This window comes from Colletotrichum phormii (genome assembly GCF_030913505.1).
Source record: "Colletotrichum phormii strain CBS 102054 chromosome Unknown BDP81scaffold_9, whole genome shotgun sequence".
In the NCBI taxonomy this organism is placed as follows: Eukaryota; Fungi; Ascomycota; class Sordariomycetes; order Glomerellales; family Glomerellaceae; genus Colletotrichum; species Colletotrichum phormii.
In genome coordinates, this window is record NW_026851451.1 from 1,741,233 (window position 1) to 1,768,494 (window position 27,262).

Consider the following 27,262-nt stretch of genomic DNA (forward strand, 5'->3'; position numbering starts at 1 on the left):
CTTCTGTGAATGTATCTGTAGCCCAACAGCACTCGATGGGATACATGTCTTCCACTTGCTACCTCGCTTTGTGATACAAGATGATTGGAAAAAGCTCTCCCAAGCTTTGTGTGTGTGTGTGTTATATTTAACGCCGTGGCGGCAAGGGCGCAGCCGCCCTTGCGGCCGACCTCCCGAAGGGTATATGGCGTGGAGAGCCGTCGCCCTATAACTATTGCTAGATACAGTTCAAATCGTCCTCCAAATCGTGCCTATGGCTACTATGCGTTCTATCTGTCCCTGGTTCCCGCTGGTGCCCCAGTTCCATTCTTGAATTTTGCGGCTTAAGGCCGGATATGTCTGGAGAGGGCGGCCTGCCGAAACAGGCCCCTCATACATGTTCTGATTTGTACAAGACCATTCCTGCCCCAGTACTAGGTTGACGACGTGTACTCGCCGCATATCCACTTTTTCTTGGTCGGAGGGTGTGGATATGAGAAAACCCTGGCGAGGGCCCGGAAAGGGTCCTAGGCCCCGCATTGGGCTCTGCCCTACCCTTCCCACAGGTAGTTAAATTAAAGCAGTTGCCGGCGGCTGGAATCGAACCAGCGACCTCTGGGCTCCAGAGGCCTTGCCAGGTGTATGCCACTACACCACGCCGGCTCCCAAGCTTTGGAGCGTCATTCAGATGCTACGCATAAGCAATCATCTACATTTCGAGTATGATATCAAGGCATGTAAAATGATAGATGGAATATGAGATCTTAAGCGGATTGGTCTGGAGAGGCTTGAACATTGAGTTGTGGTCAGCCCAAGGATGGTGTTCAGTGTTAGTGAGTTCCCACTCGGATCATGACAGGTGACATCAATTCGTGTACAATCCCCGGACACACAAGTCCCCAAGTGTCCACGCAACAAAGACTAACAAATTTGGACCAAGAAACTTGATGCTGCAGTTATCGGCTGTTTCTTGGGGCTTGTGCAGACGAAAGGCAGCTTTAGGTCCAGAACGTTGACTGGTGAGCCCACATTCGGGACGATGCCCGAGCCTATGCGGCCCTTAGTCCTGAGTGTCCAACATTGTTTGTCCACCCCTCACTCTTGATATATCAGTACATGCAGGTAGCCAAAGCAGTTTGTCTATAGTATTCTCGGCATGCTAAACTTGCCGAACTGGCGCGAAGACAGAGGAACAGTGCATGTACAATATTTTATCTTAGATGGCAAGTGGGGAGTTGAAGACAACATGGAGACTCTTCTCTGGAGTGATACCTAGACATGGATAGCATAACCAGGCTCTCGGCAACGCAAACAGTCGTGTTCGAATTTGTCTATGAGATTATCAGCAAGAGTCAAAATATTGAAAGCATGGTATGTCTGTGATGGAGACCGAACAATGAGTCACTAGAATTCGACCAGTCCTGGGATGTCGATAACATCTCGATGCACCCTAAGCGTGTCGAAGGCTGTATAGTCTGATTTGAACATAGAGAGGCGATTGTTTCTTGTCATCGTTATAGATTATATTGAGAGAGCCTCGATATTCGCCAATGTACTCGATTCTTCGCAAGGGATTCACGGTTTGCCGCTCGCACAAGTCACCTCGGCCATCATCACAACCACGAAGTCAATTCTGTGATAGATTTGAGTAGCCCTTAACGCCCTACTATGCAGATCCGTTGCGTCAAATACACATGACTCCACACATAACATACACGGCCTTGCTGGCGCTCGGGCAGAGCGGCTACAGCCTTATACGGGATACTGGTCCCGAGCAAGTATACGACTGTTGTTACTCAATTCTGGATCGAATCCATCACGAAACATGATGAAGTACCATACTTTCTTCAGCTAATGGTGCTCATGCTCTTTACTTAATGTGTTTACCAGCACTGCAATAGCCTAGATGTCAGAGCCCTCCCGGATAGGGGCTAGTAGAGGTAGTAAGGAGTCCAAGCAACAAAGGAGTAGCTCAGATATATATACAGCGCAGGAAGTACACGTCGAGGGAGGAGTAGATTTCAGTAATTTATTATTCTACCCCTAACTATAGTTGGCCTTTGAGAGCTTCCACCCTGCGTCAATACTCAACTTAATAGTCTAAAATCTCTACCTACGAAGGGGACCAGGCCGGAAGCTCAAAATGCCAGCCTAAACAAGACGTAGCGAGAGAGCATAGTTAGCACGACGATAATATAGAGAAGAGATACTATTTTCTAACTTCCTAAAACCCCCTTAAGTTTAGCTAGTAGGACTAGGTCGTAGCTTTATAGGCCGTAAGACGTAATAAAATAAGAGGAGCACCGCTTAGATAAAAGATAACGAATATAATTGTTGGTATCACAGGCGTGATACATTTCCTCATTAGGGTGTATCTTCGGCAACAATCACGTCGATGTCCGTGATAATTGCTGTTGTTGTTCTTGTTCCTTCCTATTTTACATTGTGGGCAGGGGTCGGTCGAAGTAGGTGGTAACGGCCTGGGTGGTTGCCCCACCTTAACCGGCCGTGGTGACTAAGCCAGTTGTCCCACTTCGCCCAGGGCAGGCGCTAGCCAGCCCACGATACCTGCCCATTGCTCCTTATCAGCCTTGCCGTTCCGACAATAATGATTATAATAAAGATATTAACCCCTCCTTTCCCCCTCCCTTAGGCTATAACCGTACTAATAACGACCGACTTTCGTAACTATAAGAGAAAGAACGACTCTTAAAGGAAACAATCCTTATTATTACTCCTAAAAGCGAGAAGTCGCTGCTAGGGCCGCCGAATCAGGTGGGAAGTGCCGCCGTTCTATGCGGCACAAGCAGTGAGAGAGAACAGGGCTAGGGGCGGACACTGCCAGGTATTAAATACTTCGTCCTGCTGCCTCCAACGCCCGCAGCCTGGTCATGGCAGTGCGCCCCACCGTGCTATTTTTGTCCAAGCGCCTTCCATCTCCTTCTACCCTGCCCGTCGGTTATGCGACCACCAGTTTGCTCTTGCCAACTCCCTCACTTTCTGGCATCCGTTGGAGCGATTTCTGGCTGCTCAGGCTGCTCAGGTTCTGCTTTACGCAATGGTGCCGCCCGCCATAAAGAGCGGCATCGTGCCTGCCGTCTTCTGTTGTCTTCTTCCGCCTCAGTACACTCTCACGACTCCTCTTCTGTCGCTGCGACGAGCGACCATCTCCCAGCCATGCCCCAGTCGATGCTCCCCGATTGTCGCCCTCGACAAACCAAAGCAACCGTGGACTTTTTGAAGCGGTTTACCGACCAAGAAACACAACGTCGGATCGCGAACCAGCCAAAGCCGTTCTCGGCCGAGGAGCACGCCGACCTACGCAAGCAGCTAAAGAACGTCAACTTCATCAAGCCAAAATATGCAGACGAAACCGAGATCAATATCGCGGTCGTATGCAGGAAATGGAAACGGTTCGCTGCGAGAATCCCAGGCTTGTTTTCTTGTTGACTGACCTCTACAACAACAGTTATTGTGAAGAGCAGAACCTCGGTGAATGGCAAACGGCCTTGCAAAACGTAACTCGCGAGACAATGATGAGCTTCTTTCTTCGGATCAGCGAGTGGTCGATAGGGAAAATCAAATCATGGGGCACGACGCAGGTATACATCCGGCAGTTTCAGCAACTATACACCACCGTCGCCGGTCGCTACATGGACAGGAATGATGCGAAAGAGCTCTACAAGGTATGTACCAATTGCGGCAGTCGACAGTTCCACAATGATGCTAACATGGGCTGGGCTAGTTCCACCACACGATCCTGATTCCCCGCTTCGGATACCGGGCACCTAACATCAACGGAAAGCCAGTCCTCGGAGCCGATAACCTACTGGCCATCTTGACATTCAACATTGCGTATGATACTGGTATCTTCCCGTCAGAGCGGCAGCGTACTCAGCTGGCTGGTTGTTACCAGCTCCTCTGCTACACTGGTGCGCGACCTGCCGAGGTCGTGCATGCCGACAGAAAAAAGCCCAAAGACGGATGCACGGACGAGATTTTCAAGCTCCAAGGCGTCAAGTCTCTTGATCATGAGTGCGGCAAAGACACAGAGAACGTGGACTATGATGGCCAACCACCACAAGACAAAGACTCCCTTCTCCTCGACAGACTACTGATACAGGAAACAGCTGGGCGGGGGCGTCCGAAAGCCTTGTGCTACGAGGACATACTCATGATGATTGTTCGCCATCCAGTGACGGGACGAGCCGTACCGGCGATGGCCGTCAAGTTCATCCACCACAAAGGAGCTGACAACAAGCCAAGGCCGTGAGTATACGTAGAGCCGCGGCTTCAACCCCTTTTGGTGCTTTTAATGCTGAGTATGGACAGGACTGTCTTTTTCTTTACGCCTGCAAGAAGGCTCATCTTCTGTGCCGTCAGCACCATCATCGCTCTAGCGCTCCATGACCAGGCTTTCGACGCAGCAAGCCTGACAGATGCAACCCAGGTACTAAGAGCAGAAGTCAGGGGTCCAGTCCAGTCTACAGCTTTACGGTGGAAGCAGTCAATGCTCAAGGTTCCGGTTTTTCGAAAACTCAGCGGTGGTGCGTTGGCCGTCGACGAGGCCATGAGCTATTCCAAATTACGAGACGACATGGGCCGGCAGAGCCTTGATGCAGGTTTCGAGAAGGCCTGGACGCCACGGTTCGCCAGAAGAGGGGCGGCAAATGCAGCAAATGGTAGGTCGGGGTGAGCAGCATTTGTGAGGACTTCAAATACTAAAAGCTTCGACCCCAGGAAATGCGTCTGATGCCGTGCGCGACCAGATGATGCGCCACGATCCCAAGTTTGCCACGTTCCAAGGCGCATACCTCAACGAGAACGTCCAATTCGACCTCCAGAATACTTTCCTAGAAGAGGAAACCGAGGAGCAGATGTATAAGGTGTTTGCGCATGTCAGCCTCACGCGCGATCCCCGGGCAACAAGAGACATGGTCCCCAAGGAGGTCTGGGAGAACTTGCCTCCCGATCCGGAAATTCTGGAGCTGGAGCAACGGCGACAGAAGTTGAAGGGTGGTCAATACCGAGTGCAAGGTGAAGAGAAGGAAGCCGAAATCCGCAGGCTAACCGAGGAGATACGCATGAAGCGGGACCAACGCGACAAGAGTGTCGTTAAGGAGTATCGCGAATATCATTTCTACAACCGCCCGACATGGGATATTGAGAGGCAAGCGAATGGCGAAGAAGAGGAGGAGTATACTGAACCGGAAATCGACCTCCAGATTCCCGAGCGCACCAGACTGGCCCACATCCTCTGCCACCAACCAGCCGACTGCTCTCACGACAAACTCATGGAGCTTTGGATTGAGGCTATCGATCTGATGGTCACACTTTGTGACAAGAGAGAGACGGTCAGACGAGACCGCATCCGCACCCATCCTCAACCCAAGCCACCCATCGAAGAGACTCCTCAATCCAAGCCCTTCCCACTTCTCCTTGATCCGAATCAGTGCCCTGATTGTGTTGGGGATTGCAGGCTTTCATTAGAAGAACGGACGTTCAAGTACTGCCGGCCAACGGTCAGAAATGACCACTTTGACGACCAGCATCTGGTAGAACGAGAGCGTCCTGTACAACGTGGCGATTCCATTCGGTGCAACCATCCTCAATGCCAGGATGACCCAAATTTTGCGACATTAGATGTGTTCAGACGGCATGTACAGACCTCCCATGGCGTTTCGCTCAGGACATCAGGCCAGGTCATGCAAAGACGATCAAAGAAGGTAAAGCGTAGACGGATGGCTAAAGGGACAGAAGGGCAGGCTTAAATTAGATCACCCAGAGTATGTACTGTTGACGCATAGATAGACATACAGAACTGCCCCTCACATCTCTGTCCCGTGTCTTCAACGCGACACGATGCTAATTCTTGATCCTAACATCTGAACCACTTTGAAGGGGCACCGAGGACAGAGCCCCTTTGACAGCAGCACAACAAGCGCCGATTGAGCTGGAGCAATCCGCCGGCGGGCGGCAGGTTGGTCGGGTTCAATTTACTAGTAACAGGCGAGAAGCTTTTTGATAGCTGGTATGGGCGCTTTGGCTGCGCTGCAGACGGATGTTTTGGCGATTGTTACTGGTAGGTGGCACGGATGCGGAACACGATGTCCCGTCTGCAGACCCCCGAAGCGCCCAGCCCGGCCATGCTACTATTGGAAGGTTCCACACCCGGGTGCCTTACCATTAACCCATGCCGAAGCATCCCGTCCATGGGGACCTCGAAGCGAGTGGGCGCTTCTGCGGCCCGGAGGCTTTGGTGACTCTTACCCGTAAACCACTCGGGTTTTGTCACATCCGGACGCCTTGCTAGTGACCTATGCTGAAGCTCGCCGAGACAGAACGCTGTCATACCACTGTCCCATACCACTGTCCGAAGACCACTATCCGAAGATAAGGGACAGGTTTAGTCGGCTTGCCGTATCTTTATCACGTGACTTTGAGTTTGTGGCGCGATTGTTGTCGGGGCGACCTGGATTAAACGTGACGAAATACATTCAAACATTTTCAGGTTGTCGAGACTCAAGGGTTGGTTTCATTGATCACTTTGTTTCTGTCACACATCTCCCGAGTCGCAATGGAAGATGAAATCGCAAAACTACGAGAACAGCTCCAGGAAGAGCAGCGTTGTCGCAAGGAAGAGCAGCGCCTACGCGAGGAAGAACAGCGCCTACGTGAAGAAGAACAGCGCCGACGAGAGGAAGAACAACGCCGACGTGAGGAGGCTGAAGAACTCGCGAAGGCATCACAACCACAGACACTTCATATCTGCATGCGTAAGCACAATATTGATGGATGAGATCCGATGTGCCTTCTTCCTCGTCGACAGGGCACTCGAGACTGGTGGCGAGGAAGGCCGGCCACACAACCTTGACTACGTCACCGGCCGACAGCACTGCCGGCTCCAGGTCCTGGTGCCGTGGCGGACGTTCCTTATTTCCTTGACGTAGTGGCGCTGCCCTCGCGTTGTGTCTGATGGCACTGGATCGATCCAGCTCGGCAGTGGCTGCTAGCCGTCTGGGCGAAGATCGGTCGGTCGGTCGGTCGGCCGGTAGCCAGCCAGCCACCGCCGCCAACACCTCCCCAACGACAGTGGGCAGAGCTGTGGTTTGCGTCCGGCAGGCGCTTAAAGTAAAACCAACCAAGTCCAGCGACGGGACAAGCGAACTCAATGATTCGGAATTCGCTGTTGAAGTCCCGTGTCAATCAGGAGGAGGCGCCCCCGTGCACGGACCATTCAATGTTTCAAGATGCAGCTAGAACATGCCATCGCTGTGCATGGCTAATGCTGTTTAATTGAATCGTTTCGATGGTGGTGTGTAAGGTACAGAGCGATTACCCTGAAGGGCGCCAGGAGTCTCTCAATCACAGGGCTCATCTTTTGCTGCCTGGACCCGTTATCAGATACGTAGTTCAAGACCAGCTATTTCGCCAAGGGTGTGATCCGCTCGAGTTTTATGGCCAATTGTCAATTACGCGGTGCTCTCTATTCCCGGATGGAGCACGGGCTAAACGATGGACTCCCGGAAAGACTACTTCACCGTGTGCCGGCCCATTGGTCCTGATTGTTAGACGCCGGTGTCGGAGTTGTTAGAGGGCGTAGTCTAGCGTAGCTGGAGAAAAGGCCGCTGCAACTCAAGTATTTGCTTCACCAATCGCAGCACCATAGCTGTGCTGCGGGTCAGGAGTGCATCGGTCGCCGAGCGGTCAACCTTCGCCCATCGCTACCCCTCTCACTAAAAGTCGCCATTGTTATTGTTAATCTCCAACAGCCCCGCACATATAGTGGCTGTCGCCAACTGCACCCAGCCTTCTTAACTTAACCACCTATCTCTCACTCTCTTGTATTGTCGAAGGTATGTTGACGACAAGCTTCGACAAGAGTGCAGCGGTCGCTTTGCAAGCCTCGAGTCATTGAATCAACACCTCAAATCGCCTAAACATCAGCAGAGCCTCTACCACTGTCCGAAACGCGGCTGTCCCAGGGAGTTTAGCACATTAGCAGCCGTCACGGAGCATTTGCAGAGTGGGAGCTGCAATTTCATGACCTTCGAGGCTGTCCAGGAGATTGCGGCGCGAATCTTTGATCCTGGACGCATGATCGCCTTCTGAACAGATATGTATTCGGGGGGAAATTAAGTCATAGGTACCGGTCCGAAACGCTCGGCGCCTGTCATGGCTCAAAGGGTGAAGCCGATAGGGTCAGTGCCTCCATAGTTAACTACACGTTCGGCATGATCCGGGCTCCAGTTTCTCCTTACGCGCGCCCTGACCGAACTCGATCCGAGATAATCGCCGTGTACATTTGAATGATGTCCCACCGGTATCGACACTAAGCGCCTCAAGCATGTTTCCCGCGAGCTCCACGCGCTTGCCTCTGTTGAGACTTTGTGTCCTTTGCCGAAGTGGAACTAGCTGTTGCGGGCTGGACCCGATTAGTGGATCCAGGCTGAAGCCCGGATTCCACCTCCGAGCGCTCACTGCAATTCACTGCTCGAGAATCATGTGCGGTAGCGAGAACAGAATTTTTAGCAAGCAACTTGAAGAATGATTATTGTAGACAATACGTAGAGCAACAATTGACACCCGGAGCGGAGCCCCGGTTGGCCATGTAGCCAGCCACGTGCCAGCTCATGTGCCAGGGACCTGACTAAGCCTATTCGTGCCTGGATGGGTATTCGACTCTATTCGCCCACTAAAGTTGGTGCTGCTCTCCGGACGGAGCGACTTGGGGACCTCAATTTACGGATCGACACTGGCCGGGGACCTTCTCAACAAGCAACTCGGCGGCGCCTGACCCCGCGAATAGCCCACTATACGCACCAAGTCCTGTTTCCAACTGGACAGAGCGGAAGAGTGTCAACCAGCCATTTTTGCGACGCCTCCGTCTCACAGCAAGGTGGTGACACCATCACCAGTCGGAGAAAACCAGGTCACGAGGCAAGCGAAGATGGTCATAAGAGCGACGATCTTTGCCTTCCTAAACGAAAGAGACCACGAATCCCAACGACGGAGCAAGATGAGGCACAGTTGCAGGAAGAACGCCCGGGCTGAGAAAGAGTGGAGACCGGTAATGCTGTCGAAGAGCGAAATTTTCTTCAGTCTCGATAGCAACAACAATCTCGACCTCAACCTAAGGTCATACCACCTGTCTTTCATCAGGCCCAGTGCGCTGATTGTGTCGGTGATGAGAAGCTCACCAAATGCGACGCGCATGTAAGGGGTCAAGGCGCCATCGATGTGTATCCGTGTTGTGAGGAATTATACTTCTCCCGTCATCGCGATCACTCCGCATTATCGAAGGTTGCATTCTCGGTGACGGGAACAGGGCTCTCTCAAGTTTCATGGGCGCTCAGTTTCTGCCGCCCCATAATAATTCTGCCGTTCCTAAAGCAGTTGCCCCGCTTTATAGACCTGGAAATTACACTTACATATTTTTCTGCCGTCCTCGCGGATCTGATTCCCAATTCAGCGTTTCTGCCATACCCAGTTTGATCCTGTTATCTGCATGGGTTACTGCACCTATCAGCGAGCTTCGATGCATTCTGCTGCCCCGGCTTTATTCTGCCATCTCGAGCTGTTCTTTCTGCCGTTCTTTCTTTGGATTCTGCCGCGTTTTTCTGCCGGCCGTCTGAATCTATCCGCCTTCCCAATTCCGGATTCTGTTCCCCTGACATTGATTTTCTGCCGCTCTCAGCCGTGCTTTTCTGCCCGCCCGCCTTCCATCCGTTTGAGGAGACGTTTCTCTGTTTAGGTCGTTTATCATATATCCGTGATCCTTATTTCGGCCGATGCGGCCAAACGCAGGCTCTGTTCTTCTTCACAACGTTGTCTCAGTGGCTCATTGGCTCCATTCGCGTCCCTCGTGCCAATTGACTACTATGGTATCAGGCCAAAGTAAAAACCCCCGTCAAGTATCTGTGGCGCATTTGGTCGATTATCTAAGCAGAGGTACCCCGACCTCAACAGGCTGGTCAGCCAGTCGAGTTGCCCAGGCCAGTGGGTCACTGCCCGCAAATACATGGCCAGGAGTTCAACTTGCCCATACAACCATCGTAAGTCCCAGGCGGAGCCCTCTGCTAATTCCGTCATGATCACAGCAACGGACCACATCTAGCATGAAGTCTACTTGGCCTTGGATTGTTGCCTCCACCAATCCGACGAGGCAGAACGGCGGCAGAATTGTTTTAACCATATGCACGAACGAGTATTGTTAGCCGGACACAGAATCAACACCCGCCCTATCTCATCGGGTGCGGATGGACCCCATTTTCGCCAAGACCAGAATTACCCATTTTTACTCCAAAAACGCCCATATATAAGCATCTGATTGGGCAAATATTTCTAAATATTTCCAGGCAATGAATCTCATTGGGTTACCCCGCCCTTGGCGAAAATGGGGTCCATCCGCACCCGGTGGGATAGCGACAGGACACGTATATCAAGGCATTTCGACCAAACCTGACCATCGCTGTTTGCCGAATGGTCCCAGCTGACTGAGCAACTGTGTCAAGGCACGATGTAGCGTTTACGGTGCTTTGCTTACTGATCACTGGTGTCTCAATTTGCTCGTGTCTACTCCACCAGCATCTGCGTATGAAGTATACCGACCTTGATAAATGCTTTTTTATGTGCCGGGATGAGGCTTTGGCAAGAATGCATCTACCGAACGACGATGGAACCTAAAGGCATCTGAATTAGGGACTAGATACCAATAGAGCGGAGGGACGTGCTCTTCCAAGGCGCTTTGCATGCCCAAGCCTGCTTTACCCAGCATTAAAATCCATTGGAAATGACGCTGGTGGCATGCTGTACGTTGGCCTCTCACTGTGCTGCAGGGTGCCGCAGGAGGCCGGCCTCACGGGCCCAATTTCAAAGCAAGATGACGCCAGCGAACTAGACAATTTGAGTGCCGACTCCTGGCATCCAAAGCAGCAACGCCTAAAGTTGGGCGGCGACCGTTCGTTTCACGCTGCCATCCTCAGATCTTTCACATACGATGTCCATCCTCACCACACCTGGATCACAACTCCAGCTGCATTGTTATCGCGCACGGTGTAGTTTTCACCCAGCAGACCGCAGTCTTTTCTGCCCACAGATCCGGGTTACCATCAGATGGGTAAGAACGAACACCCACGGAAAGGAGAGACGGGGAAATGCCACCCGGATCCCACTTCCCCTGGGCGTAACGCGTGGATGTGGGAGACCGTGATGGACAGCCGGGTGATTCACTGTGTCAAGCATCCTGTGGAGCCATCGGACTCCATGGTATCCAGCGCAACAGGTTAGGAGCTGGTTTGTAGCTATAATTGGAAAGCTAGCCAGGATCTGAAGATTCACATACCCGGTGGGCCTCAAGTACCTGGGGACAATACTACATGACTGACTATCAGTAGGCTTTGCGGCGGTCTTGCAGGAGGTTTCCTTACCAATTACGGTGCCTGAAGACCAGGCTACGCGCTCGATGAATGACAGCACGGCGCGTATTCCTGAATGCTCCTTTGAGCCGCTGTTTCGCGCCACAGCATCGATGAACCCGTCATTCCGCTTTGACGAAGTCGACATCTTGGTGAATCGAAATAGTCTCAGAAAGCTTCTCGACTTCTGCCGAGGGCGGCGACAAGACAGCTTTCGAATCAATCTGTTCCTGGTTCACCGCACCCTGATTATCGAGCGTTGCGAGAAGACCGTCAGCAAGCTGATCGGCGGTTCACAGAATTCTGGGTGGGGCAGGAATTTCGAGCGCACCCTCACTCGATACCCGCCTGGGCTAGAAGACAGCACGGCGCATCACCGGGCTCTTCGATACCAGCTGGGAGATCTCACGTGTGTCGTGCGTCTTGAGGTAGATGCATGCTACCAGCGGAAGGTCGAGGAGGGCGGTACTTCACAATCGTTGGCACGCGCAATGAGTCGATTGCAGACCGATGTTAGCCAAGGAAGAAATGCTTCTGCCAGCCAACAGCCAACACAACGAGCGCCGATGGCTCAAGCGAATGCCGCAGAAATCAAGACAGCAGCCAGGCGCAAGAGCTCGGGGGCATACATGCCGCAGCTTTGGTTCGGCAGAACGCCCTGGCTTATCCTCGGACAGCACACAAATGGAACCTTTGAAAAGCTGAGAATCACCGACACGGCAGCTCAGTTTGAGGGTTGGGAGGAAACGCACCAACTCGACCTTTGCAAGTTGGCTGCGGTCTTGGCACAACTACGCGAGGCCGTCCGAGAGAGCGGAGGCAAGTTTTGCATTGCGATCCATGAGAAAGCCACAGAGACGTCAAATATTAAAGTGTACCCTTCATGTGTTGCGAAAGAGGCTGTTCCGGAAAAATTGAAGGGCGAGCTCTGGAGTTGACAGGGAGCGGTTTGTAAGACAGCGGTTCACTTGCACCTTCAGGAATTTAAAGCCATCTACCTGCATTCTAGGAAGTGATGTCGAGCCTTGCCAGTACTCGCCCAAAGATCCACGCTTGTATTCCGGCTGTTTGCGGGAGGGGGCGTTTCGTACCGTAAAATTGTGCTGGGTTGCTCATGCTATGGGGGATGACGGCATTCATGCCTCTCACCTGGTACGCCGAGAGCAATCAAACTAAAGGCCAAGTATTGAGCAACTGCCGTACGGAGGTCGGCATGCTTGAGGCAGGCTTCCACCTCTGCAGAAGGCTCCGCCAAATGAAAGGAAAGCGTCTCGGGCTCGCGCCAGTCAAGCCTCACGAACACGATCGCCTCACCCGTCATAAATAGGCCGTGCTCGAGCCAGCCTTCGATCATATAGTGACAGGTCTGTGTGTGATGGCGGCTGCGGTGAGCCTCTCCGCGTGATACTGAAACCGCGCGTCTGGTTCAACTGATGTTGGTATTGTCGTCCGGTCTACCACTTCCTCGTGTGTATTCATCGAGCACAGGTGCTGCGTAGGAAGTCGACGCGGTGATGTATACTCGGATGTAGAGCATCGAAGAGCTGCTCGAGTCGTCTTCGTCTTCGATTCGGCAGACGCAGATCTAACGGCCCGTAACTGTTGGAGATCGACTTGCTATTGTGCGTTGTGGAGGGAGGTGTCGAAGACGAGTCCGTTGACTAAATCGAACGCTCTTTGGACTTCTTTTGCCTTCTTGAGCTCGTCCATGATTGTTTGAACGGGGCCCTCGACGCTATATTGCAGAAAGCACTCGACGGCCTTCTCGTCAGTGGTCTTGCGCTTCGTGATCCTGCTTCCTCGGCCGGACAGGAACGATGTGCTCTCGAAACAGCGTCGGTCGGCAGGGGAATGTAGTAGGGGGTGCCGAAGGCGATGCTCTGTTGGTGCGAAGTCGAGCTATGGGCGGAGATTGGTGGGACACAACCTGTTTCGCGGATTTGTGATGGAGCCCTTGGAGGTCAGTCTACGGTCTGTTTCGACGGTGAGTTTGGCAGAAGCCAAGGATTGACAGGCAGGGATGTATTCGTGGAGTGAAGTAGGCTGGGTTTGTTGCTCTGCCGCCTCGGCGCGTTCTTGTTCTCTGTCAGCACGTTCTTCTGCAGAAGCTTGGCCAACTCCTCGGCATTTCTTGTTCGGCTCATGATGTCTTTGATTGATGTGGTTGGTAAGGTGTGCATTCAGTCTTCCGAAGGGTGGATAGTGGTAATAAAGTGTTTAGGGCCCTGTAGCGCAAACCGGATGTTGTTGTGTCATTGCGTGCAGAGGGAGGGCTGTTGACGCACGAGCCATATGCCTCGCTGGTCTCACGTAACCACATCATGCTGTTTTGCCGACTTATATCCGTCAGCGCCTTTCTGGTATTGAGTGAATGTAGAGACTTTTTCGGATTGAACTATGTACATTGTCTCCGAGGACTTCAAGATCACCATGATCACATAATTCATACAGACATAGCTGAAGACTCGGGTTGATCAATTGCTAGTATGTCTCGGCTAATGAATGAGCGACCGGGTTTCCATTTACGTCTTCTTATCAACCGCGAAGCTGTATGAAACCAACAAAAAGCAATAGGTCAATTTGAAGTGCAGTAAGTACATTGCGCACTGGCTTTTCCAAAGAGACGGCAAGGATTAGGGGACATGAGGAGAGCGACACACCAAGTATACGCAGCAATTCGGGCAATACAGTAGATGTACAGGTAAAATGGGCATCATCGCAACTACGATCCTCCGCCTAACAGCTACATTGTCGCACTCAACCGCTATCTACGCCAGATTGACCTTTGACGTCGCTTCGAGATCTTCTTTCCGCATAGTCCAGTGGCGATCTTGTCACCGGAACCGGGTAGATCGTTTTCTTCCAAACCTAAGCCTTAGAGGTAGCCTTGAAGAGCTATGACGTGATTGAACTTACCAACTCAGCGCGAGATTTGGGGAAGTTGTGCTCATTGGAAGACGTGTATTCATGGAACCTGCTTTTGAAGCGGACTTGGACGTACACGTCGGCCCCGTACCGTCGTCGAATCTGCTCACAACGCCACATGATGTTTTTGACCGTTTTATCGCAGTTCTCGTTGGTTCTATCCCTTTTCTTTGGCTGCTGACGACGAGAAGCCATGATTGGTTGGGTACGAACTGCGACAGTACTGTATTGTTGATGTACTGTACCATAAAGTAAAAATGAGTCTGAATCATCATCATCTTATCGTTCTACTCTGCCCAATGCATCCCTTTTCAAGCAAGCATGCCGCACGACCGCGTGAGGCACTAAGTGGCAGTGGAGCCGCATCTGAGTCTATTCTTTGATTGCTAGTTGCCTAAACTTTGTCGCAGCTTTTTTGTAAGGGCAGCCAAAATCGGCTTTTGATGCATCTGCTATCGGGAAGAACGTGGAGTCACCACTAACGGATGTTAGCACGTGGGTTTGGACGCGGGTAGCCCGAATGACGGGATCCGACAGCTATCCGAGAGATATAACAGGAAGCCAGAACCGTTGGCTTAGGACCAATTGCATGTGCCAGACAGTTATACGCACTCTGCTGATGAACAGGCAGAGCGTAGACAAAAGACTCCACGAGAAGCAGCACAATGTTGAGCTTTTCGACTCTGACCATACGACGCAAGGAAGCTTGCCCATCATTTGGACGCAAGAGGGATTTTGATTGGAGCCGGCGACGAAAGCGGAAGGGGCATAACTCGGACTTTTTGTCGTCTGATGTGAATTACACGGCTGCTGACATTGCTACAGTTGCGACCGAAATCGGTTTCCGGTTTTCGATTTTGCAAGTTTGTAAAATAAGAGCTGTTAATGGATTATGTCGCTGACGAAGTAGAAAACATCTTGGCAGCGGTACCTGTCGCGTGGACCTGCGATATTTGGCTATAAGATCTAGAAATAGGCGCGGTCATAGTTCTGCGGATTATTTTGAGCAGTGTATAGTTTATACGTTCCTTTATAAAAGGATATAGTAGCCCCAAAAGCAGAGCTACAGTGAGGACCTGCTTATGCTGCTTCGTTCCGTGGCTCACAGCAACAAACATGTCGATTATTCACCCTAAGCTGCTTTTGGCTTCTGATTACCGTTGACAAGCCCGCAGCCAAATCGGTACTTGAGCAATCTTCGACTCTTCCAAGCTCCAGAGATGTCTTGTCGACCGGTGAATTCTGACTCTTATGTACGCGAACTTGAGCTGCTTGGTTCTCTCGATTTGGCCCTGGCAAAATCAGTATATATCAGAGATTCCTTTCGACAGGAATCCAACTTCGCAGAGCGAACTCACTCTACCAGGAGAGAGGTACATCGATTGCCCTTCAGGAAGCGATCAACAATTGACTCTGTGCGCCTCACCCGAGCTTCGCTTGCTGCCACATACATATATGTGTGTATACACATGTTTATCAAAGCACAGTAATGAAGAGGTCGGGAAAATTGGTCGTGGAGAAGAATGACGGTGCTCACAAGTATGAAAGTTGGTACAGGTAGGGTCGTAATGCAATTGACTAGTTAACGTATACGGTCAGTAAGTGTGGATAAGAAATGCATGGTACAATGAAGTTGTAGATGCGGCAGTGAGAGACATGATATGGCGTTGAGGGCCAGAGAGATCTCTGCCCTCTCATTGGCTGGACTCTGCCGCGTATAGGCTGGGCGGTGAGCATGGCAGTATTCCGACAAGGTGAGGCATTGCGACTTGTCGTGGACGTGTCGGCTGTCGGCTTAACTTTGCTATCCGGGCATAGCTGCTGGCTTCAAGAGCGGCTGAATTCGCGTAGAATTAAATGTATCAATCTGCGAGACGAGCCGGGGTCCCCGGCCCCCTCGGGGCATCGTATGGCCGCTCCGCCCCCGTTTGTAGCCGGGCTAGCCTTGGCCAGCCTATCCCAGTAGGTCTTCCCCTTCTGGGCTTTCCCTCACGCACAATCATTCAGGACATGAACAGAGCTACCCGACACAAAGCGTTGGAGATTGGGTCTGGGCCCGGCGATAACATGCATGCACATCCGCATTAGGACGCCAGGCAACTGATAGCATACTGCGCGTGACGTTCGTTTCGCCATGCCTAAGGGTTGAGAAGATACCTCAGACTCGGCTTACCTATCTAAATCTTCCCTGCATGAGGGAGGTATGGAGATCATTTCGATTTGTCCACAGCTTGCAGCAGATGTGCTCTCGGTTGGCCTTTCTTGCACCGGATGGCATAATTTGCCGCCAATAGCGTACAGACTAGGAGACTGCTGTTGTTGACCTTCAAGTATATAAGAATCGACAAGTCTCATCATCCCCTCCGATCCCTAATTCTATCTAGACCTCAAAGATTTTGTCCGCAGCATCACAACCAAATCCAATTCACAAACCTCGATCAACATCGCAGCCCGCAGCTCGCAGGAAACATGGCTGAAAAATGTGCTAAAGAAGGGTGTGATGCTTGGGCTTTGAGCGGTGGCCGCTTCTGTGCTACACGTGGGTTCTTCCTACGCCGCGCGTCGACCTGCATGGTGTTTTCTGACCCAATCAATGACAGACAAACCATCCGGTTCACAGAATCGAGCTGATTGTCCAGTTGATTTCGAGGGAAATTGCACATCCATTTCACAAATCAATTGTCGGACTGGTAAATGTATCTAACATGGTTGCATGATGAGGAGAGAATCCAAAAGAACGACGCGGTGACTCGGGAATGTATAGCCGTCGAGTCTATGCAACAGGTGATCTCGAATCATCAAATGCATTCCTCGATGGTTTAAGTCATCATATGCCTGTCATCTTGTGCTTAATTCTGGGCGATTCGCCTACTTATACTATCAAACTTCCTTCCCGCGGTCTTGTTGTACCAAATTTTGCAGATGGTTGTCGTCTCTCCATCTATTGAGGGCGTCTTTTCTCCACCGCTCCCACTCTTCGTGCTCATAGTCGAAGGCTCCTGTAAGTCCCGCAAAAAGGGACGTAAAATTGGACATATCTGAAGGACTTTCAGATCCCATGGCGAAAAAGAATCTTTGGACCTTCCTGCCTGTCAGAATGTTATCAGATAGATCTTCCCGACCTCTTTCGCGGAAGACTTCAGCAAGTCTTAGTTCATCCTGGGCTAGCTCGTTAGAGCCTGCGTAAAACTTGGAAATCGGCCACATCATCGACGGGGAGCAAAAGGCCTCCGCACGAGAGACCGTCTTTGTCCATTCCCAGTCTATGATTCCGACAATAGCAAAGTCATCGTTCACGAGGATGTGGTCGCCCTTGTCGTCAGGGTGCTTCAAGAAAAATCGATTCTCTGCTGTAGAGCCTGTCCAAAGACGGTCGATAACATCTAAGCGGAAACGATGCGTAAGATAGGCGTCTATCGGGCGAGAGGCAATGAGTTCCCCGCTGGCTATCATGCTGAGATATACCTCGATGATGGCGGCGGAACCGTCTGCAGGAGTAGAGAAAGGACCGAGAGCGTGGCCAGCTTCCAATTGGTATGTTGTGTGTTGCGCAAGCCCTTGTACCTCTAGGTGGTGAGGATTCCGTGGTGATGCAACAAGTGAGCCCATAGATTCGAAGGGGTGTTTTTCGATTTCGATATAGATGTCTGCAATTTGCTGCAGAATCTTCTCCCTCTGGGCCGGAGTCGCTGCCCTCCAATCGAGAGGCCGTCCGTCAAGTTTTTCCATGAGAATAAAGCTGACCCCAATGTCGTTTTCTGGATTGGATTCGTCGGACCAATCGTAAATGCGGGGTACCGGTAGGCTAGTGTTTTCACAAAGGTAGCTCATCGTTGCGGCTTCGCTTCGAACGATGAAGTCTCGGACTTCCTGCGGTGGAGACGTCGTTTTGGTGAGACGAAAACGGGCAATCCATACGACGCCATCTTCGAAGGCGATCTCGGCGTGGCAATTCTGGTTGCCCATCATAGCAGACAGCTGCTTGGTTGATAGGTCAATCGTGCAAGGAATGCCGTTTCTAATCATCGACGCGCGGGAACGTAGCTTCGAGACATCGATCTTCCGACACAGCTGATCTATGTCATGATTTTCTGCTGCAGCGTACTGAAGGGAGAAACCCTCCCAATTTTCCTACCGCATAGTTCGTTAGCGGTGTCAGTATGGTCGACTCGTAGTTTCCTGATTCAGACCTCTGCGCGTGGGCAATCATGCCATGGCTCTCGAAGGTGGATGCGACATAAGTGTTTGTGACATAACAAACAATCGCCATCTCGTTGTACAGCTGGATTTCGGCAGGATTCCCAGTCGCAAAACCACAGCGGCATGTTGAGTAGCCAGCCTTCAGGTGTACATAAATGTGGTTCACGAACAAACCAATGTCAGCAGTCAATTGACGTGTACACATGGTCTGTCACGGCTTAATATTATTCCGGAGATATCCCTTACTTGTGAAATGCTGCCCATTGGTTCCGTCAGCAATGGGACGTATCCACAAGCGAAGATTACCCCTACCTTGTAAAGTTTTCCACACAATTAACAACAGCCACGTGTTCAGCCATCCCGCCTTCATTCATCCGAGATTTCTATGACCATCCACCAGCCTGCCGGAGCAATGGAGTTCTCCGATACGGGTGACTTGACGTTCGACGATTATGACTGGCCTGCTTTTGATCCAGCGGACGAGTTCTCGGATGCTGTTGATCCTAATGGAGGCCAGCGTGCAACTGTCAGCCCCGCGGCAGATGACTGTGAGGACATCCAGACGGTCTCCTCACGTAGTCCAAGCCAGACGCCGCCTGGCGGCGACAGACTTCCCTTGCTGCAGCTGAGTGACTGGGATGAAGACGATCTCTACGAGGAGCAGCCACCTACTTATATCCACTATACTATCGAATGGAAATTGACAGCGAACAAGAAATTAGTTGCCAGAGATAGCGAGCCAGACCTCGTCCTTGCCCCAAATGCCTTTTGGACACGAACCCTTCGAGACAAGCTTGACCGGCTGGTTACGAAGAAGCTGCCCTCCAACAAATCATTCAAGATTGATGATACTGACGTCGTCGTATCTGTGCGCGACCGCACCCAGCGTGACCTAGTCAAACGATTCGACGACCTGGACATAGATTGGAATGTTGTAGAGAGACAACTGAAGAACCGGAGCCACCTTTACCGTGCTGGACGAGCGATCACAATCAAAATATCGTTCAATTACATGGAAAGCGGGCCGTCGAGCACAGCGAAGCGGGGCACCAAGCGTGGCTTCTCTTCTATCACGCAGGATCGGCTACAACAACGGGCGGTCCTGCTTGATGCTGAAGAGTCGTCTACAGGCCAGCCGTCTACCTGGCAGCGTGTTTACAGCCTGATGCGATGTCCTGGCTCGCCCTGTGACCTTGGACCCCATTATTGGCGGGATGGGGTTGGGAAGAGGCATTACAAGTTGAAGTCTCATTACTTCAGAGCTCTCATACAATACGTGGAGCAGGGGGGCGTGTTGGAGAACCACAACGATGTGCCTGAAGAAAGATGTTCGCGATCAGCTGTATGCCGAGGAGCAGCAGGAAGAAGAAAGGCATCGAAAGGCCAAGGCGAAGACCGCGACCTTCGGCAATTACCCGCCAATTAATATCACTAATGTGATGCCAGCTTCTTCGCCTCCATCTTCAGCGGAGGTTGCCATGACACCGCGCTCGGAATCGAACCTCCGCTGCCAGATAGGGTTGAGGTCGGGTGAGTAGGGCGGCAGCAAAAGCTTCTTAACTCCGGCTCTTTCAAACAGTTCGTCGATCCGTTCAGAATGATGGAATGACGCATTATCCATTATGATCACAGATTTGGGCTCGGGCCACCGCCCGCAGAAGTGAAGCAGCTCCTCGATGAATTCTCCAAAAACATCACTGTCCGTGCTTCCCTGAAATATACGCGAGTGGTCTACACCGTCTTGTGCGTAAGCAGGCAAGATCTGGTATCGGCGATCGCGATGGAATCGGGCGACCTGCTCGGGGGTTACGCCAAGCGGCGACCACCCGGTTCGACGAAACCCAGCACGCTTATCGCAGCCCGACTCGTCTACAAACACGAGATGATAAGACCGGAAAGCTGACAGCTCATGAAAATAGAAGTCCCGCAGATCCGCACTCCTCTCTTGAGCAACGCCACGGGCCACCTTCTTGCTCCATCCAGCCGAAGCCAGGGCACGACTAATGCTCGAGGCCGTCACTATGGTATCAAACTCGTCCGAAAGAAATATGATCATCTCGTCTCGATATAAATCAGGTTTTTCGATCAGCCGTTCGCACAAAGCAGTAAGCATTGGTGGAGTGATGCTTCTTCGCCGTCCGACCCCGTTCGATGGAGCTTTCGTGTGACCGAAGCATTCAAGGTTAGCCCAGATGTTGTGTATAGTACGCGGGGTGCATCCTGCAGCTCTGGCTATAGAAACATCAGTGAATTTTCCATTGATAATCAAGTCTCGAATGAGCGCGTGCTGCGATGTAGCGAGATTGGGTGCTACTGTCTGTGCTAATCGTCTGATAATGTTTTGTTGGATCTCAGAAGTTCGGATGACACCTGTCAAGAAGGCCGTTGGCAAAACATCGGCGATCCATCGGTGACGGCACAGCAGTATGACGTCAGCCAAAGTATCGACTAAGTGCAACCTCACCAGACATTAGGTGAATCCGCATCTAAGTGTCTAGATCTCCTCGTCATTTTTGCGAATATTTTCATAATGTGAAAGCAAGCGACGCTTAACCGAGGCGCTTAATCCTCGCTGGTGATTGATGCCATATGAGGGCTGTCGGTGTGCTATTGACAGAGTGAGTTCGCTTTGCGAAGGTTGGGTGATGTTGAAGGGGATCTCTAATGTGCTCGTTTGTCTAGGGCTCTCATCCAGACAACTAAGCGGCTCAAGTACGCATCAGGTTCAGACTTCACCACCTGAAAAGATGCTTTTGTAGCTCTGAACGGTTCAAGACTGCACACCTACAAATTTGGCTGCTGGTCCCTTGACGGTAATTAGAAGCCAAAAGCAGCTGAGGGTGAATAATCCAGATGTTTGTTGCCAAACCATAGGTAGAACGAAGCAGCATAAGCAGGTCCTCACCGTGGGTCTACTTTTGGGATCACTGTGTTCTTTCATAAACGAGTATAAGCTGTGTATTGCCCGAAATAATCCGCAGAATAATGGCCGCAGCCCTTTCTGGATATTGCAGCCAAGTATCGCAGGTCCACGCGACAGGTACCGCTGCCTAAATGTTTCCTGCTTTGTCAGCAACATAATCCATAAACAGCTCTGGTTTTAAAAACTTGGAAAATCGAAAACCGGAAACCGATTTCGGTTGCGACTGTAACCAAGCTCACATGTCCGCACTCATGGTGTTTGCACCCGCCGTTTAGATCAATGGACTTATCAAACAGCGTACATATGTACATTTGTATGTGCTGTATTGCATAATTCAAAGATACAATTAAGCAATGCATCGCACGGTGACAGCCCGAAACTAGCACAGATGAGAGGAAGGCACAAAAGACGACGCATAAGCTCCTGCTGACACATAGATACAGATCGACTAGCCAGAAGATCTATGTAATACTGCATCATTCATATATATGTCCGCCGCGGATGGTACGGATAATTCGGTGTGTATGTGATGCATCATGAGCCTAGCGAACTAGAGTATGAGCCTTCGAGAAGCCAGACAGGATTCAACGGTTCAAAGCATCCCCCCTTGTCACCACAGTCATGCGTGAGGTTGCTGATGTCAAAATTCACATGTCGACGAGTTTGCGATCCTCACGCGAGGTTTGTATTCTCATATACGGGCCCACAGAAGAGCCTTCCGCCAACCACTTGCTTTTGTCTTACTCTTCATGGCGCGCCTCGGTGCGTGTCTACCATAAGGAGACCTGGCGATACAACTACAGCTACCACGGTACCCTCATATGGTTGGTGAATCTGGTCTGGGGATACCGCACGAAGCAGACCTCGCATAAGGAACATTCGAATTCCACTCGAAAGAATTAGTGATAATTGCGCCATCGCGGCTGGCTGTCCTGAGATGAAGCGAGCGTTCTGTGGAGGCTTTCCCGTAAACTTGTGCTACTCTATACGGAGACATTGCCTCGCTCTTTTTGATTGATTCATGATGTCGAGCCGCTGCAGAGCAGGCGGTCTTGATACCAGCCGCGATGTCTGGAGACGCTATGCTGGTCGGAAAGCTCCTTCCCTGATGCGAATCCTCTTGAACAATCCCCTTTTCCTTCTTGATACTGTCGCTCTCCTCGTCGGAGTCGCAGAGGAGGAAGGTCGACACATGTTCTTGTGGAAGCCTCTGTCTGTGAGGCGTATCACTTGATGGGGTGATTCTTAAAGGTGAGAATACCGAATGCAGCTTTGAACCCATGATGATGCTTGTGGATGATTTATTTGCACCAAATGTTGGCTGCGGCATGTTTGAGACCTACACGTCACGGAGGTGCGCATACGGCTTCTTACCCACAAAGTGCTAGGCGAATGAATGTACTGTAGGTGTTGCGTCTCGTCACTCCAAAAACCCCCTGTCGAGCGTGTCTCTTGGGACCAAAATGTCTGAAGCCAGCGAGTAGAGCTCGAGATGGAAGCTACCGCGTGCAGTCGTACGGCTCGTCTGATCGCTCCGAAAGACAGGTCAAGTGAAGTTGCCCCATGCAAGGCGGTAGTACATACAGACGGTGGATGATGGTATATGTAGTTGAAGATTCGGAGGGCAGAAAAAACCAGTCGCTGGTGACCTTCGCTTCATGCCGCGTGGATACATAAGGCTGGTCGAAGTAGGCATTCGGATGCCAACGTGGCAAACATAGACCGAGAGCAGAAACAGACCTGCGAAGAAGCCACATAGCGAAGCAAGGCGGTTGCTATGTGGGGTTGCTATGTGGCTGGGACAGGCTATTTTGAGAGCCGAAGCAGGCTCCTCAGGTGAGCAGCATCTTTCAACCTAAATATTCAAGAATTCCTGGTTGCGTTTCTAGGCAGACTACTGTACAGTAGCCGCAAAGGGTTTCTCAACAATATCTGATGGATCATATAGATAGGTTGCACATGTAGGGAGAAGCCCTGTTCGGGCTATGAAAGGCCAGATCTAGACTTTACAGATAGGGTAATAAGAAAGCAGGATCCTTGTCGTGGGGCCGGGGACAACGCCGGTTCCAACGCAGGATATGGCGCAGATTTGAGTCATAAGAACTTGGAAGACAGGGTGTCCGGTAACATAAGCGGTATGTGACTAGAGAGCATACATAGCTAGAACCGACGTCTGGTGAGGGCCAAAAGCGGATGCTATAGATGGGCTAGCGGTCAAGCGAGATCCTTGTTCTGACGCCAGGAACGACCTGCAACAAGGAAGTGGCAGCAGCTTCCCAGCCCAGCTCCTGGATCTCGACCTCTAGATATGGGGGTTAGAGTTGGAAGCTGACTGCACAAGAGGAAGGCATTTCGGTACAAAGAGACCCTTGATCACGTTTCTGAGAATGCATCATTACGGCTCCCAGGCGTCGCGGGCTGTTGCAGTGAGCCCGGGGAGAATCCCGCGGAGGCGATATGGTGGTGCGTTCAAGCGTGCAATCACTTGCTAGAGGTGCCGGTACATAGCAGAAAGCCAGTTAAGTCCCCAAGTAACAATTTCCGGATACTGATGATATACGAGGCATGGTGAAGGCCTATTTGGGCTCCATCGGTCTTGTGAGGGCTAGACGTCCAAAGCCCACGTGAAGAACACTTGTACGCGTAATATCTTCGTCCACCCAGGCCGGAGCCATAAGAACCATTTTGAATAGCCCGATATCCTGAAGATGTCTTTAACTTGTGTCCAGAAAAGCCAGAGACCGCTCGCGAAGAACAGTACTGTCCACCTAGAGGATGAGCGAGATGCCTTCTTCACAGCCAAAGGAAGCACCATTGCGCCTGAATAGCAGAACTCAAGACCTTTCTTGAACGAGATGGTCAACTCCGGATCTGCGGTGTATGTATGAGATGCTTTTGACGTAAAGCGCTGTCCCTTGGGACGAAGTCTGAATTCTTGTATTGGATATGAGGCCGGCAGGCCTACAGCAACAGCGTGACTGCCTCGTGTTCTTGCTATGCCGTGCTTTCGTCGCAAGTCACGTCGTGTCGCTCAGTACGACAGACGTCACTCGCTATGAAGCCTATTCATCCGGAGCCGATCTCTCTAGACGTGGCGTGGCATGTCTTCAATCACAGCGAACCCCATGTCCAGTCCAGGTTCACACGATGCTCGCGCAATTGGCATTCGTTCTTCAACACTAAGCTTTACCGAAACGATGTGAAAACGGAAAAATACTCGGCCGTTTTCAACACCATTACTAACTGCACAGATACGCGGGTGGCTCTCGCTACGCTCCGGCATACCTGCCGAGCCGGCGCTGACTACAACAGACCGGCCACCATGTATATGACCGAGACCCATCGATACAGCCCTTTCCTCGTTACGGCCCTGTATCTGGCCGCTTCGAAAGGCTACCCTGACATTGTGTCATTTCTCCTTGACCACGGTGCCGATATCGACGGGGTCCCGGACTGCCGGCTACGCACTCCCGTCTTCCTTTCACTTCTCAGCGGAGACGCCAAGACGTCTATGATTCTCCTTCGGCGCGGCGCACGGCTCGAGTCTCCCGGGTTTGGCATTAACGCCCTTCATCAAGCCGCAGCCGCCGGGCTCACCGAAGTGATCTCGTATCTTGTCGACGAGAAAGGAATGGAAGTGAACGAGGCCGACAACAACGGGGACACGCCGCTGATTCACTCTCTGTTGTCTCCGTCGCCAGAAACAGTCATAGGTCAGCTGGCGTAGTTCGACGTGAATGTCAACCAGCCCACGACGATCGACACATGGCGCATGACGGCCCTCAGCATGGCGTGTGAGGATGGCATGTTCTCCGCCGCCCTGGCACTGTTGAGGGCTGGAGCGGACGCCACGGGCGAGCTGGACGGCTTGATCGAGGGGGCCGACCCAGCACTTCGTATCTTCGATCAAAAGCCGCTCGAGTTAGCCCTCCTGGCCAAGGTCAAAGAAACGGATGGGAGGACGGCAGCGGTGAAGCAACGGCTCATCGACCTCCTCCTCAAGTCAGGTGCCGACCCAAACGAAACGGTCTGCATATCGGCACGCTGCAACTGGACAGGACCTCTCTTGCTGAAACTGGCTCGAGCGAGGCGCCGGTGGGAGGCCGAGATGCTGCTTTCTTCGGGTCTCGTAGAGATCGACAAGCGCGACTCGCATGGTGCGACGAGTCTCGACTGGGCACTTTCCACATGTCACGGCAATCCCGTGATGGCGTCGATCTTGCTGCGGCGCGGTGCCAAGATGGACGATGCCGTGTTGTGCGACATCATCGGCAAGCTGGCGCGGCTTGCGGACGCACAAGACCACTGGAGTGTGATCAGCCTGTTGACGCGAGAGCCTAAGCTGTTGAAGATATTCCATGTGTTGTATTCGCACTGTTTCTGGGCAGCGTCCCGGGGTAGCGACGCTGCCGCATCACGGGTTTTGCAAGAGTCGCCGAGCGTGATTGTGCGTCTCGTCACAGAGATGCTGAAGGATAGTGTGAGTCTGACGAAGACGGGCGTCTTGAACATGCTGCGAAATGCAAAGGAGAGTAGGCCAGGGCCGGCAATTGCAGGGGTTTTCCGATCAGAAAGAAAGAGCGCCATGCGGAGGTGGTGTTAGTTTGATAGGTCGAGATGGTAAGGGGAGAGATGCGAGACTGTCAATATAAGAGAAACGGTACCAGGGCGGGAGAAAGTTGGTAGGCGAAGCTAGTGATAAGGTGAATAGCTGCCTGTCATAGACGTGACATCACATCCCTGATGGGAGAAGAGGTTTCATTGCTTAGTAGGGAGCTCATCTTTCCGGAGAGCATTCGTCCGATTAGAAATCAAGTATCCTCCAGCCGCGCAGACGTATAAATCATAGAGCCCGCCATCTTTGTTGAGCTACAAGTGCACACCATCTTCACCATTTCCAAGAGCACGCTCACAGGCTGGCTGACTGTTTCAGACGACATGGATTCCACGCTCGATACAGGCATTCGGCCTTTGGACCACTTGACAACACAGCTCTTCGGGTGTTCTTTCCTCGATGAAAATGAGCTCGAGAAAAGAGAGAAGGCCGTTGAAGTTGTGAGACAGAAACGTAGCAGAAAAAGGGCTCGTATCAATATGTGTAGGTTCTCCTACGGCACTTCCAGTAACGTACGTATCGTCAATGGCATCTGCTGACACGAAAAAGACAATACCGACCCCTCCGCGCCCGACGACACGTCCGAGGATGACTACACGGCGCCGAACACACCAGACACAAGGAGACAGTCCTGTGACCTTGGTCAGAAAGCCGACGATGAATGTAGCACAACCGTGCCCGTTGCTGCTGTAGCTGCGCTGATGCAGGAGATTGCCAAGAACAAATGGACTGCTGTCATTTTGGTGGAATTCGACGGCAGCGAGAAGGCGGTGTTGAGGGTGGGTGTTCCGTCTCAAGACAGGCATGTCCGGAGAGACCTCTTAGGGCTTCTTGAGAGCTCTTGCTAGGATGCTAAGAGGGGATTTCAACTGTAAAGGAGATATGCCGGCTCGTATGCGGATCAAGCTGCTAGGAAGATGTACCGTGACAGCAAAGCCCTTTAAGGTGGCTTTCCTGCCATACATCAAACTACTTATCCAATTGAATTACTCGATGCAACCTTATATACAAACATTCAAAACAGTGTGATTGTGCTTTTGCCAGGTCTGCACAGTTATGGTATCGCAATATTACAGGTAGACACCGCCACCGCAGCCACGATCTTGCCAGTGGTTCTGACTGGAGGCCTGAATTAGAGCCTTCGCCGGTGAAGAGAGAAGACATCTTTGACTACGGAAACTTATCACATGCAGATACGGCCAC

At 51.7% G+C, this 27,262-nt stretch overlaps 7 protein-coding genes and 1 non-coding gene across 8 annotated transcripts; 5 read left to right on the forward strand and 3 right to left on the reverse strand.

The window, feature by feature from the left end:
- Positions 1-564: 564 nt before the first annotated feature.
- BDP81DRAFT_t164 lies at positions 565-642 on the reverse strand. Its single transcript has one exon. It is a non-coding gene; the product is annotated as a tRNA-Gln (tRNA).
- A 2,526-nt stretch (positions 643-3,168) lies between these two features.
- On the forward strand, positions 3,169-5,750 carry BDP81DRAFT_318767 (FluG domain-containing protein; the record flags this gene model as incomplete). The annotated part of the gene is made up of 5 exons (XM_060584383.1): positions 3,169-3,392; positions 3,449-3,665; positions 3,725-4,248; positions 4,312-4,661; positions 4,720-5,750. The coding sequence occupies 5 exons, from the start codon at positions 3,169-3,171 to the stop codon at positions 5,748-5,750; spliced, it is 2,346 nt and encodes a 781-aa protein (XP_060446026.1).
- Positions 5,751-7,863: 2,113 nt separating this feature from the next.
- On the forward strand, positions 7,864-8,091 carry BDP81DRAFT_318711 (uncharacterized protein; the record flags this gene model as incomplete). The annotated part of the gene is made up of 1 exon (XM_060584376.1): positions 7,864-8,091. A coding segment is annotated over one exon (228 nt), but the record flags the coding sequence as incomplete, so codon positions are not given.
- A 3,177-nt stretch (positions 8,092-11,268) lies between these two features.
- On the forward strand, positions 11,269-12,334 carry BDP81DRAFT_318125 (uncharacterized protein; the record flags this gene model as incomplete). Its single annotated transcript, XM_060584330.1, has 2 exons — positions 11,269-11,326; positions 11,373-12,334. Coding segments are annotated over 2 exons (1,020 nt in total), but the record flags the coding sequence as incomplete, so codon positions are not given.
- Positions 12,335-14,291: 1,957 nt separating this feature from the next.
- BDP81DRAFT_319069 (uncharacterized protein) lies at positions 14,292-14,516 on the reverse strand (the record flags this gene model as incomplete). Its single annotated transcript, XM_060584410.1, has 1 exon — positions 14,292-14,516. One exon carries the CDS (start codon positions 14,514-14,516, stop codon positions 14,292-14,294), a length of 225 nt encoding a protein of 74 aa, XP_060446029.1.
- A 2,273-nt stretch (positions 14,517-16,789) lies between these two features.
- On the reverse strand, positions 16,790-18,672 carry BDP81DRAFT_427464 (uncharacterized protein). Its single transcript, XM_060590353.1, has 2 exons — positions 18,512-18,672; positions 16,790-18,452 (listed from the first exon to the last, which is right to left on the reverse strand). Exons 1-2 carry the CDS (start codon positions 18,644-18,646, stop codon positions 17,202-17,204), a joined length of 1,386 nt encoding a protein of 461 aa, XP_060446030.1. The 5' UTR covers positions 18,647-18,672; the 3' UTR covers positions 16,790-17,201.
- Positions 18,673-19,119: 447 nt separating this feature from the next.
- Positions 19,120-19,290, forward strand: BDP81DRAFT_286698 (uncharacterized protein; the record flags this gene model as incomplete). The annotated part of the gene is made up of 1 exon (XM_060583033.1): positions 19,120-19,290. A coding segment is annotated over one exon (171 nt), but the record flags the coding sequence as incomplete, so codon positions are not given.
- Positions 19,291-24,766: 5,476 nt separating this feature from the next.
- Positions 24,767-25,171, forward strand: BDP81DRAFT_394089 (ankyrin repeat-containing domain protein; the record flags this gene model as incomplete). The annotated part of the gene is made up of 1 exon (XM_060587901.1): positions 24,767-25,171. The coding sequence occupies one exon, from the start codon at positions 24,767-24,769 to the stop codon at positions 25,169-25,171; it is 405 nt and encodes a 134-aa protein (XP_060446032.1).
- Positions 25,172-27,262: the final 2,091 nt, after the last annotated feature.